Consider the following 11,940-nt stretch of genomic DNA (forward strand, 5'->3'; position numbering starts at 1 on the left):
CCTTCACGCTCCCTTTTGGGTTGTGCAACTCTCAGGGGAGCCGACGCTGAAAGCCCCAGGGAGACGGAGAGGCGTGTCCTCAGAACGAGAATCCCCATTGGCTTCACTGCTGGCAGAGGGTTGGACGGTGCAGCCGCTCTCGTTGTTCATTCGTCCGGGGATTCCATGGGGTGGGACTTGGCCGGGCCTAAATTCGATCCGCGGTCCCGGACCGGTTTCTGGGCAAAGCTGCCATGCGTTCCGGGGGCCGCGGGCGGCCTCGGCTACGGCTCGGGGAACGCGGCATCTTGCAGACACCCAAGGCCCCCAGTCGCCGCTTGTTACCGCGGGCGCAGCTGTTGCCCCTGCTGCTGCTGGCGCTGGCCATGGCCTCGGCGTTCTACATCGTCTGGAGCGGCTGGCACCAGCACAGGAGTGAGGAGCTGCCTTCCGGTCGGGATCTGCGGGTGAGGACCGGCGGGGCACAACGGCTCTAAGTTCTTCGTCTCCCCTTACCCACGGTCTCGGGTGGACGTGGCTTTGTCATATGGCCATAGCCGCAGGTGCTGCCGTAGTCTTTAGGACGCCTGTCAGTGGACTGTGTCTTCGGGCTTGTTCTGTAATAGTGGCTCTCCTTTAAGAGAAAAAGGAGAAAGGGTCTGGAGTAATGACCGTGGGAGTTCTGGGTTCCAATCCTAAAGACAACTATTTGGAAGTGTCCCTTCCTCCCTCTGGGCCTCGATTTCCCCATCAGGATTGGGGTAGGCTGGACCGGATGGGCTTGGAGGGACTTTTCCCGCGTCTAGGATTTATCCTAGAAACCTCTGATGCTGGAAGCTGCGATTAGAAAGCGGAACCGGTCCTTCTTAGGGGCGACGGCGCCTGGGGTAGGGTCAGAAAGGGGTTGCTCACACGGTCTGCTTTTCTCTTTCCCATCGCTTCCCCAAACCCAACCGCAGGGCCAGTTGATCGGAAGCCTCCCCGAAGCCCGAATGCGGAGGGTGGTGGGGCAACTGGACCCACAGCGTCTCTGGAACATTTATCTGCGCCCCCTGCTGGTTGTAAGGACACCAGGCAGCCCAGGCAATCTCCAAGTCAGAAAGGTAGGTAATGGGCCACGCTTGACTCAGACCGCTAGAAAATGGGAAATGGGCATTCTGCCCAAGATCCCAAAACATTGAGGGCAGAGCTGTAGCTCTGAGTGGAGCTAGTCTTGCTCTAGAGTAAGCACCATGCTGTACTGCCCTCCATTACTGTGTGATAGGCACAAGTAACAGCTGGAGGAGGTGGATATCATTGTGATCTTCTTTATGCAGATAGGGAAACTGAGGCCCAGAGCAGTTGGGCATTTTGCCCAAACCCCACAGTTAATAAATGGTGCACCGAGGGTTTCAACCAAACAGTTTGGCTCCAGAGCTGGTGCTGTAACATCTCTATATTGCATCTCAGAAAACATTGAGTCATTTGAATACTGCCTCAGTTCAAATCCCAATTCAGCCACTTGGAGTGTGACCTTGGAGGAGTTTCTTAAGGTCTCTGTGCCTCAGTCTCCTCATCTGCAAGTTGAATCATTGACAGTCCCTACCCTGTAGAGTTCCTAGAACAGGGCTTGGCACACAGTGAGTGCTGTCGAAGATGAGCTGGGATTAGTCTTGGCATCAAGAGGTGGAGTCATTCCATGTCTGGCACTTAGTAGATACTCAGCAGAAGTGTGTCAAAGGAATGATTCAAACCCAAGTGGGACTTGCGAGGCAGCCCAACTGGATTGCTCTGCATGGCCCAGGTCACACGGCCCTTCTCCTGACCTCCTCCCCAGTACCCCAACCCACCCTCCCACCTCTCTTGCCACTAGTTCCTGGAGGCCACTTTACGGACGCTGACGGCAGGCTGGCATGTGGAGCTGGACCCTTTCACAGCCGCAACGCCCCTGGGGCTACTGGACTTTGCCAACGTGGTGGCCACGCTGGACCCTGGGGCTGCCCGTCACCTCACCCTTGCCTGCCATTATGACTCGAAGCTCTTCCCATCTGAGTCGTCCCCCTTTGTGGGGGCCACGGACTCAGCTGTGCCTTGTGCCCTGCTGCTGGAGTTGGCCCAGGCCCTGGACCAGGAGCTGAGCAGAGCCAAGGATCAGGTGAGGAGTGGGGGAGGGGTGGAGGGCCAGTGCCGCCTCTCCCTTGGTCAAAGCCACCACCCTCCCCTGCCTGGTCTTCTTGTGTCCAGGACACACACAAAGCCACAGGAATCTTTCTCCATCCTGAATCTCAGATCCTGTCTCTCCCCTGCCCCGGACCCTCCCACAGCTCCTACCTCATTCCAAGCATTAGCCCAAGTTCTTACAGGGGCCCAAGAGGTGTGTGTTTCTACCTGTCTAGTCTCGTCTGCCAGCCCTTGCTTGCTCCACTCTGGCTGCCCACTGCCTGTGTATCTCAGATCCATGAGGTTCACTCTCGCCTCAGGGCATTGGCACTCACTGTGTGCTCTGCCAGGAATGCGATTTTCCCAGATCTTTCCCCAGCTGGCTCCTGTCCTTCATTCAGGTGTCCACTGTGATGCTACCTCCCCAACCAGGCCTTCCCAACCCAATGCCCCTGTCACTGTCCCATCATTCGTGGTGCTGATGTTGGTTTGTCTGTCTGCACAACTGGAATATGCTCCATCTAAGCAGGGACTTGGCTGCTTTTGTTTCTGCTCTGTTCCCTGGGCCCAGAGTGTCACCTGGAATAAAGTGGGATGTCAGTTAAAATGAGTGGACTGAATGAATGAAAACTCAAGTTTCCTCACACTCCTCCCCTGCTCAGACCCCCTCTTGTGGCTTAAACCCCAGTGTCCCAAAGCTCCCTGGTCCTTGCTGGCCCCTCATGCCTCTCTCAAACCTCTCTGGCCCTTTCTCTGGCCTCAGCCCTGGTCCATATTGCTTTCTTGCCTGGGAACACTCTCCTGTCCACTCCACTTTGCCAGGCCAGCTCCCACTTACCCTCAGTGCAAACATCCCTTTATTTAAAAAAAGATTTTATTTATTAGGGGATGGGAAGGAGAAAGAGAGAGAGAGGGACAGAGAGAAACATCAATGTGTGGCTGCATCTTGCACACCCCCACTGGGGACCTAGCCTGCAACCCAGACATACGCTCTGACTAGGAATTGAAGCTGTGACTCTTTGGTTCACAGGCCTGCACTCAATCCACTGAGCTATACCATCCAGGCACAAACATCCCTTTCCAACAGACCTGACATGCTCCCCAGGCCAGGCTATTTCCCCACCCCCTCCCTGTGCTCCTTCAAGACCCTATAGTTCTGGGAAGCATTTGTCCCAACTGCACTTCACTGTTTGTACAATTATTCACTTCAGGGGGCTGTCTCTTTTGGTAAAGGGGCTACAGGATTTAATGGTGGTCATCACAGCCAACCCTTATTGAGTTACTGTATGCCCGTCACTATTCTAGGACCTGGATTCAAATCCTACCCAGTGACTAGAACCATTATAACCCCACTTCTGCATGAGGAAACTGATTTGAGGAGTTAGTAATTTACCGGTGACTGCTCAGCCAGGCAGCAGCTGAGCCGGGGTTTGAACCCAGGCAGTCTGGCTCAGAGTCTGTACTCCAGGCCACTGTGTCCATGAGTGAGGAGACTGAGTTTGACCCATTCAGCTCCGCAAACGGGCAAGACATGGGGGTGGGCCGAGGCAAGGGCTGACACTGAGCCCCAGCTCCCACAGGCAGCCCCGGTGACCTTGCAGCTGCTCTTCTTGGACGGCGAAGAGGCGCTGAGGGAGTGGGGACCCAAGGACTCCCTCTACGGCTCCCGACACCTGGCCCAGCTCATGGAGTCCGCACCCCACAGTCCGGGCCCCACCAGGATCCAGGCTATCGTAAGACCGGGGCCCCTGCTGGGTTCTGGTGAGGGGGGCAGGAGGTAAGGCAGGGTTGGCAGCCTCCCTCCCGGCCTCTCCCGTCCCGGCCTCTCTCTCTAGGAGCTCTTTGTCCTGCTGGATCTCCTGGGAGCCCGCCATCCGACTTTCTACAGTCACTTCCCTCGCACAGCCCGCTGGTTCCATCGGCTGAAAAGTATCGGTAAGGCCGACGGAGGAGGCAGGCTCCAGCCTAGGATGCGGGTGGGAGGGCTGGGCTAGGGAGGCATTCGTCCTCAGAGGGCTTGCCCTCCCTCTACCTCCCTAGCCTCCCACTGATGCACTGACACAAAGGACAGAACACAAATTGATCCTGTGGCAGTCGTGATTACAAACGGGGCATGGGGTCAGACGGTCCTGGGTTCAAATCCGGACTCTCCTTACCAGCTGAGCGCACTTGGGCAAGTGGCTTCATCCCTGAGCCTCAGTCTCCTGTCTGTGCAGTGGGCGCAATAGTAGTGCTGGCTGGGAGCACGGGACACCTGCAGTGAGGGTAGCCGTCATTCTTCCTGTGGGATAACCGTGCTTCAGACCCCTTGCCCACCTCCGATTTATGAACAGGTAACCTTTGACCCCTGAGGGGCTGACCTTTGCTCTCTAATCCCCACTACCTCCAGAGAAGCGCCTGCACCGGTTGAACCTGCTACAGTCTCATCCTCAGGAAGTGATGTACTTCCAGCCCGGGGAGCCCCCCGGCTCTGTGGAAGATGACCACATCCCTTTCCTCCGCCGAGGTACTTGCTGCCGGGGGCGGAGGGGTGGGGCGCGGAGGTCCGCTGGAGCCACAGGTGGGACCCAGCCCTGGCCCCTTCCCAGCGTGGGGGACTGGTTTCAAGTTGCTTAATCTCTCTGTGCCTCGATTTTCTCATCTGTTGAATGGGAACGATAATAGCCCCTGTCTCAGTTCCTGCCTTGCTGAGGGGCTGACTGTGCTGGTGAGAAATGTGAAGACCTTTCTTGGACCAGCGCCCAACACATAACAGGCATTTGAGAGTGTGAGCTCTCATTATGTGTGCGTCAGGCCCTGGCAGCCCAGCAGAATTACCCAAAGAGCTTCGAAAAAGGCCTAGTCACTCGTCGGGCCACCACATCACATTCTCAGGCCCTCGTGTTAGTTTTACAGAACTCCCAGGTGATTCCGAGGCACAGCCAGGGTGGAAGACAGCTGGCCCAGGGGTTCGGAACGTAGGTTTCAGGACTGGTCTGGGTTCCAGGGCCTGCAGCTTAGTGCTGGTTGACCTACGGCAAATGATTTAGCCTCTCCGAGTCCCCATTTCCTCAGGGAAAAAAATGAAGAGACTTCTACGTAAAGAGCACGCCTGTGTGTATATTGTAATCACAGGGTTGGGAGGAGGAGATGAGATTAGGTATGTGAAATGCCTGCTTACACAGTGCTTGGCTGCTTCTTAAATCTTCACCCTGTAATTTACCCATTCAACAAATACGCATTCCTTACAATGCCTTCTTTTTTTTTTTTTTAAAGAAAGATTTTATTTATTTGTTTTTAGAGAGAGGGGAAGGGAGGGAGAAAGAGAGGGAGAGAAATGTCGATGTGAGAGAAATATATCAATCAGTTGCCTCCGGCACGCCCCTAACTGAGGACCTGGCCTTTGACCCAGGCATGTGCCCTGACTGGGAATCGAACTGGCGACCTTTCAGTTCGCAGGCTGGCACTCAATCCACTGAGCCACACCAGCCAGGACTAGCAATGCCTTCTTTATTGATCCCTTCAATGAATACTTCTCAAGGTACCGAGTGGTGTGTCCGGGACACCTGCCTCCTGTGTAGTGGGGGGACCGACATTTGGCAAATCTGGATGCACACAGAGAGAGGTGCTCTGAGGGCGGGAACCTAGTGTAGGACTGTGGGGAAGAGCACAGACTCTGGAGACAGGTGGCCTGGGGTCAGATTCTGACCGTGCTGTTTGCCAGAGGCATGACCTTAAGCAAACCACTGTTTCCCTCTTTACCCGTGTTCACACCTATACAATGGCAGTAACAATGCTACTGGCCTTAAAGGATTATTGAGGGTAAAATGGTGTGTATGTGTGACAGATGGCCTTGGACTACAGCCTGGAACAGGACAAGTAGTATGTAAGTGCTAACGACTAGTAAAGAAGAGAAAAAGAACCTGATAGATACACCTGGCGAGGAAGGTCAAAGACATCTGCACCTTTCCCTGGTCTTCCTGTAATCCATTGTTGTTGTTGTTGTTTTTAATCCTTACCTGAGGATACACTTATTGATTTTAAAGAGAGGGGGAGGGAGAAAGAAACATCCATCAGTTGCCTCCCATATGCGCCCCAACTGGGGAGCAGACCCACAATCTAAGCATGTGCCCTGAACAAGGACCAAACCTGCCACCTTTTGGTGTACAGAATGACTATCCAGTCAACTGGGCCGCCCGCCAGGGCACTGGGCATATATTTTTTAACTAACGTGGACCCTCTTACACTTAGAGTTCTTCAAGTGCCAGGACAAAGTGCTTTGTGCGGGGGAGGGCTGGCCTCGGCCTGGGCTCCTGGGTCAGCCGTGGGCCTGACTGAGCCTTCTGTCTGCCCTCCAGGGGTCCCGGTGCTCCACCTCATCTCCACGCCCTTCCCCTCTGTCTGGCACACGCCCGACGACTCAGAGGCCAACCTGCACCCACCCACAGTCCACAACCTGAGCCGCATCCTCGCCGTGTTCCTGGCCGAATACCTGGGACTCTAGCCTGCCAGGCTGGCCCCAAAGGAGAAGCGTCCAGCAGGGCATGTGACAAGGACACCCAGAGCCAGCAGAGCTGGCCTTGTCCTTTTCAATGCCTTTGGCTCTACTCGTGCTACAATCAGAAGACCCTCTTTCCTCTGATGATCTCAAGCTGCCGCTCCCCAGAGACCTAGAAGAGACTGCTGTGGGGTGAGAGCCGAGGGAATACGCACGTGGGCCCTGCTCTGAGGGAGAAACTGGGCTGAAGGTTTGCAAAGACCAAGTGCTGTTCTCAAGTTTGGTCGGCACACCACAGACTGGCATGTGGACCAGCACCACCCCCAAACCCAGCACGGTCTCTATGGCCTTTCTCTCTGTGGCAGTTCACTCTCCTGAATGGCAGCCTGGCCACAGCACCAGTCCAAACCTAACCCCGACGAGGATGTGCCACATGGGGCACACAGAGGACGCGCTTGGAAGCAGGAACAGAGGAGATGAGACCTGTCCTTGGGAACTCCAGATACCGCAGACCCAGTGGGCAATAAACTAGTGTTTATGCAAAACATACTCTGCAGAACTAGCCTGGTAGGTGTTGCATGAGAAAAGACCAAAGAAGCAGGGTGAGACCACATTAAATGAGTTTCTACAATGCATGATGTGTTTTCAAGCGTAACACAATGCATGTTTCCCCACGTATTTCACCATGGAACCCCTTGTTGGGAAGCACCTCAGAGAACCACAGGTATGTCCGAAGATACTTGGGGAAACATTAGGTTTTAATAGCTTGAGTATGCTTATAGAAAGAACAAGACAGACCAGGAGTCGCTGCAAAATAGTTATACCAACCCCCCCCGTTCATTAGTTGTGCGTATAGGAGTGCAAGATAGTGGCTTTAGCTACAACTCTAGCGATGGCCAGGGAAAGTATTTCCAAACGCTACCTAATTTTCAGACTCAACTAGGGTACTTACGAAAGTACATGCAGACGCCCAGGTTCCACCCAGACCTAATGAATCAGAACTGCAGGGAGGGGCCGGGACTCTAACAAGCACCCAAGGAAACCTTGTGAGCAGCAAAGTTTGGGACGGACCGGCCTTTAATTTCGGCGTGTCCCCAGCTGCGTAGCAAACCTCCGAAGACATGGAGGGTCCCTGGAAAGGGAGCCCTGGGCTGGCTCGGCGCCTGCGGCCTTTGTGACTTGGAGGGAGACCTGGTCGGTAGCAGGGACGCCAGGCCAGGATGGAGGGTTATTACTAGTCGAGGTGAGCATCAGCCTTCTGAGCCAACTCTGGGCTGGAGAAGATTCGAGAACTCATTGGGCAGACACTCCGGATACTGACTGACAGGATAACTGAAGGTTCTCGTTTCACATTCTGCCACAGTCGCTGACATTTGTTGGGTACCCACCACAGGCCAGGCACCAGGAGCACTTTATGTTATATATTCCAACTCGGTCTCCCACAAATCCTGCGGTAGGGGTACTTCCGGGTCTCCTTTTGCAGATGAGGGGGTCGGATCTGAGACTTAGGAACCATTGTTCACGCAGAGCCTAGATTCTCACACACGGCTGTGCCCCTAACCCTGCAATTTACCTCCCTTCCAGAAGTCACCTGTGTGGGACCAACAGGAGATTGACAAGCGACTCCTCCTGAGGCTTTTTATTGGGTGCAGTTAGAGTTGGCTTTGGGGAGGGGTACAGATAGATGACCTCTTAGAGGTGGGATTGGCAGGAGTCCGGAGTTCAGAATGGGTCATCGGCAAACACCAGCCAGAGGGCCTCACACCACAGGGAGATTCCTGTTTGTTCATTTCTTGTGTGGTAGGCATGGTGCCACACACTTAAAAGTGCACCCTGTAGCCCTGGCCGAGTGGCTCGGTTGGAGGATCATCCCATACACCAAACGGTTGCAGGTTGGATCCCTGGTTGGGACAGACCTAGATTGCAGGTTCAATCCCTGGTCTGGGTGCATACAGGAGGCAACCGATTGATGTCTTTCCCCCTCCCTTCCTCTTTCTCTAAAAATCAATAAACATATCCTTGGGTGAGGATTAACAAAATCGATGTGCCATGTCCCCTCAGCCTCGCAGTTGTCAAGTAGATGAGACATCAGCTCCAAGTCCGAGAGGGTAGGCAGTGTGTGCGGCTGCATCCCCAGCCCCATCTCCCCGGGCATCCTGGTGGATGGTACTGCACGCCCGGCCCTGGGTGAGGGGCCTGATGGTTTTTTGTGAATCCGGGGCAAGGATTCCTAGCTCCATTCCACACACGGCTGCTGCTGCTGCTCAACCAGGCATTTTCCCCTCCTCTCATTGGTCCCCCGAGTTTGGGGTCCCTCAACTTCATACTCCGAAGGGGCTACTGTGTGTATGTATTTAGCAGACACACTTGAGTACTCTGGATGTGATGTTTCATGCCAATCTTTTGAGGAGAACCATCAGTGTTCTACTTTTTCAGATTAAGAAACTGAGCTTCACACTGGCTGGTGTGGCTCAGTGGATTGAATGCCGGCCTACAAACTGATTGGTCGCCAGTTCAGTTCCTAGTCAGGGCACATACCTGGTTTGTGGGCCAGGTCCTCAGTTGGGGGAGTGGGAGAGGCAACCAATCAATGTTTCTCTCCGTTTCTCCCTCCCTTTCCCTCTCTAAAAATAAATAAAATCTTTTAAAAAAGGAACAGAAACTGAGCTTCAGAGGAATACATTGCTGGAGAGCACAGAGCTGGATACTCACTGCAGTGTCTAGGTGTACATTTCTTTTCATTTGTCCTACCTATGACTCCCTGGGCTCACTGGCCTTTTCCCAGCCAGGAGTAAAGGAACCCTCATCTTTAAGTATTTTTGTGCTGTTCTCTTCTGATCCTAGAATGCCAATTAAATACTAGACTTTCTCGTCCTGGCTGGCGTAGCTCAGTGGATTGAGTGCAGGCTGGGAACCAAAGTGTCCCAGGTTCGATTCCCAGCCAGGGTACATTCCTGGGTTGCAGGCCATAACCCCCAGCAACTGCACATTGATGTTTCTCTCTCTCTCTCCCCCTCCCTCCCTCTCTTCCCTCTCTAAAAATAAATAAATAAAATCTAAAAAAAAAAATACTATACTTTCTCACTCTGTTCTCTACAAACTTTTTTTTTTTGGTCTCTGCTACTTTTTGGACTTACCTCTGGTTCAGGAAATCATCAGTTGTGTCTAATTATCTGTGTCGCTCAGCCACTGATTTTTAACTTCTGGCTATTACCATATTTTGCTGCGTATAATGCGTTCCTATGTATAGTGTCCACCTACATTGTGGTACTAATTCCCACGTATAATGAGAATTATACGTGGGAATTAGCACTACCCATGTATAATGCACATCCTTATTTTTCCCCTCACAAATTTGGGCCAAACGTGAGCATTACACACGGGTCTATGTGGGCTTTTTCCTTTCATATCTGCTAGGCTGTTACTCAGTTCTGAGTTCCCTGCAGATATTTCCACACTCTTGTTGTATTCTGATCTGCGATGCAGTCTCACCCAGCTGAAGATGCTTTCGCTGCTGCTTCTGCCGGCCCTTGCTCCTGTTGGTTTATCTCCAAGCGTATTCGGTTAACTGTACACCACTCATTGTCTGAAAAGTATCTGCGGGGACTCTAGGTGGCGGCTCCTTCCACTGGAGGATTTATGTTTCTGTCAGACACCTCAGCTGGAAGGATCGCCGACGCAAACCCGAGCCGAGGGCCGGCCTGCGACCGCCAATGTTCAGGTCTGCTTTTCCCTTTCTTTAGTCTCATGCTGCCCTCGATGTTTAGAACACCTCTGCAACCTTCTGGGTCATCCTTACCTCAGCTCGGGGGATCCCATCTCCTAGCAGGTCTCCCACCTTGGGCAGGCACTGGCCTTGACTTCTGCCTGCCCCTGGGAAGGCTACAGACAGGAGACCCAAGTTTGTCCACATCAGTAGCAGCCCTCAGAGCAAAACTGGCTTCGGGGCCCCACAGACTTTTTTCCCTTTACATTTTCAGCTTAGTGTGTCCCTAACTATTTTATTGGCTATTTGATGCTTTTAAGATTTTTTTATTTCCTGTTTTCAGCAGAAAACTCCAAATAATCTGGTCCTCCCTCCGCAGGAAACCGAAGTCCCGGAAAACTAAGCTAAGCTTCAAACCCAGGTCTCTGATTCTAAAATCTAAGCATTTAATAACTACTGTGATCCACCCTAGTCTCTCAGGAAATTCTGGCTCCTGATCAGACTATCCAGGAATGTGAGCTGCCTCTCAGTACCCATCTTCCCTCTTCTTTTATACTTGAGGCTTTTAAATGTCTTAATCTCTCTATACTTAGTAAATAATTAAGTGGGTATTCTAAAACTTTCATTACAGGGATCTTTTTTATTCAGAGTCTTTTATGCTGGGGGCATAATGCAGCTGAAAGACTGCATTTCCCAGTCTCCTCTGCGGCTCTTCCATATGACTAAGTCCGACCTGTGAGAACTATATAGAAGTACAGTGAGTTCGCACTTAACACTGGGGATAGGTTCTGCAACTTTAAGCAAAGTGACGTATAACAAAACGAATCTCACCACAGGCTCACTGATATAAACACGAGTTAAGTTCCTATGTCATCTCATCAATGTTGTAATGAACTGATGTTGATGAGCTGTTACTTGAGGGCCTGCTCTCTGCTGTAGTGCTCCCAGGAGGAAGGGTTTCCCCTCCTGCGAAAAGGTGATGATGGCAGGAGGGCCAGCAGTCCTCTCGGACCAGGAGGACGAGGACCACTGGCAGAGAACGATCCAGTGAGCCGGAAGGAGCCTGGGTTCCTGGCGACTTCGGGGCCACTGGATGCTAAAGAAATAAACACTGCCTTGAAGCTACTACTATTTTGAGATTTGAGTCCAAACCAACACAGATGAAGAGTCAAAAATAATTTCATGCTAAGGATCCTTTTCTCTCAGCCTCTTCCATCTCCCCACGCATGGGCCCGGGGCTCCCTCCCCTCCCAAACCCCCTCCCTGAACAGCATAAAACCAGTCTGGGCCCAGCCTTATAAATACGGATTTTATAGAAAGGACCAATTCAAAACTGGTCAGATGCCACACGCTAGAAGCTTCCAGAATCGTAGGGATGGAAAAATGAACAACAAAAAAGAAGCAGAAACAAAAAACCCAAACAGAACAAACAGAAACAACCCAGACCAAACCGCCTGAAAAATAAAGGTCTCAGTTAACCAGAGGCTTCTAAAGAAACATGAGGCTCGGGGTGCAGACCCCAATGCCTGAACAAGTACCCAGAACAGAAGGGAAAGCAACGCAGAAATTCACACCCACGGTCCCTGCCCACCGGCCCCCCACGCTGTCAAGAGCGAGGCTAAGGGCTTCACAGCTTTTT

At 52.6% G+C, this 11,940-nt stretch overlaps 1 protein-coding gene across 1 annotated transcript; it reads left to right on the forward strand.

Moving 5' to 3' along the window:
- Window positions 1-145: 145 nt before the first annotated feature.
- QPCTL (glutaminyl-peptide cyclotransferase like) lies at window positions 146-7,226 on the forward strand. Its single transcript, XM_045845219.1, has 7 exons — window positions 146-446; window positions 939-1,082; window positions 1,832-2,113; window positions 3,699-3,851; window positions 3,954-4,053; window positions 4,508-4,624; window positions 6,456-7,226. Exons 1-7 carry the CDS (start codon window positions 234-236, stop codon window positions 6,599-6,601), a joined length of 1,155 nt encoding a protein of 384 aa, XP_045701175.1. The 5' UTR covers window positions 146-233; the 3' UTR covers window positions 6,602-7,226.
- The last annotated feature ends 4,714 nt before the right edge of the window (window positions 7,227-11,940 follow it).

The sequence above is a fragment of the Phyllostomus hastatus genome, unplaced genomic scaffold, assembly GCF_019186645.2.
Source record: "Phyllostomus hastatus isolate PE091 unplaced genomic scaffold, TTU_PhHast_1.1 phas_contig_468, whole genome shotgun sequence".
NCBI classification, from domain to species: domain Eukaryota; kingdom Metazoa; phylum Chordata; class Mammalia; order Chiroptera; family Phyllostomidae; genus Phyllostomus; species Phyllostomus hastatus.

What these genes read in the sequence shown, in the direction of transcription:
- QPCTL (XM_045845219.1), top strand. Translation starts at nt 234, where the DNA reads ATGCGTTCCGGGGGCCGCGGGCGGCCTCGGCTACGGCTCGGGGAACGC. An exon ending in CCACCAGGATCCAGGCTATC is followed by an intron (nt 3,852 to 3,953) that starts GTAAGACCGGGG and finishes CTCTCTCTCTAG; the next exon opens with GAGCTCTTTGTCCTGCTGGA. An exon ending in CATCCCTTTCCTCCGCCGAG is followed by an intron (nt 4,625 to 6,455) that starts GTACTTGCTGCC and finishes TCTGCCCTCCAG; the next exon opens with GGGTCCCGGTGCTCCACCTC.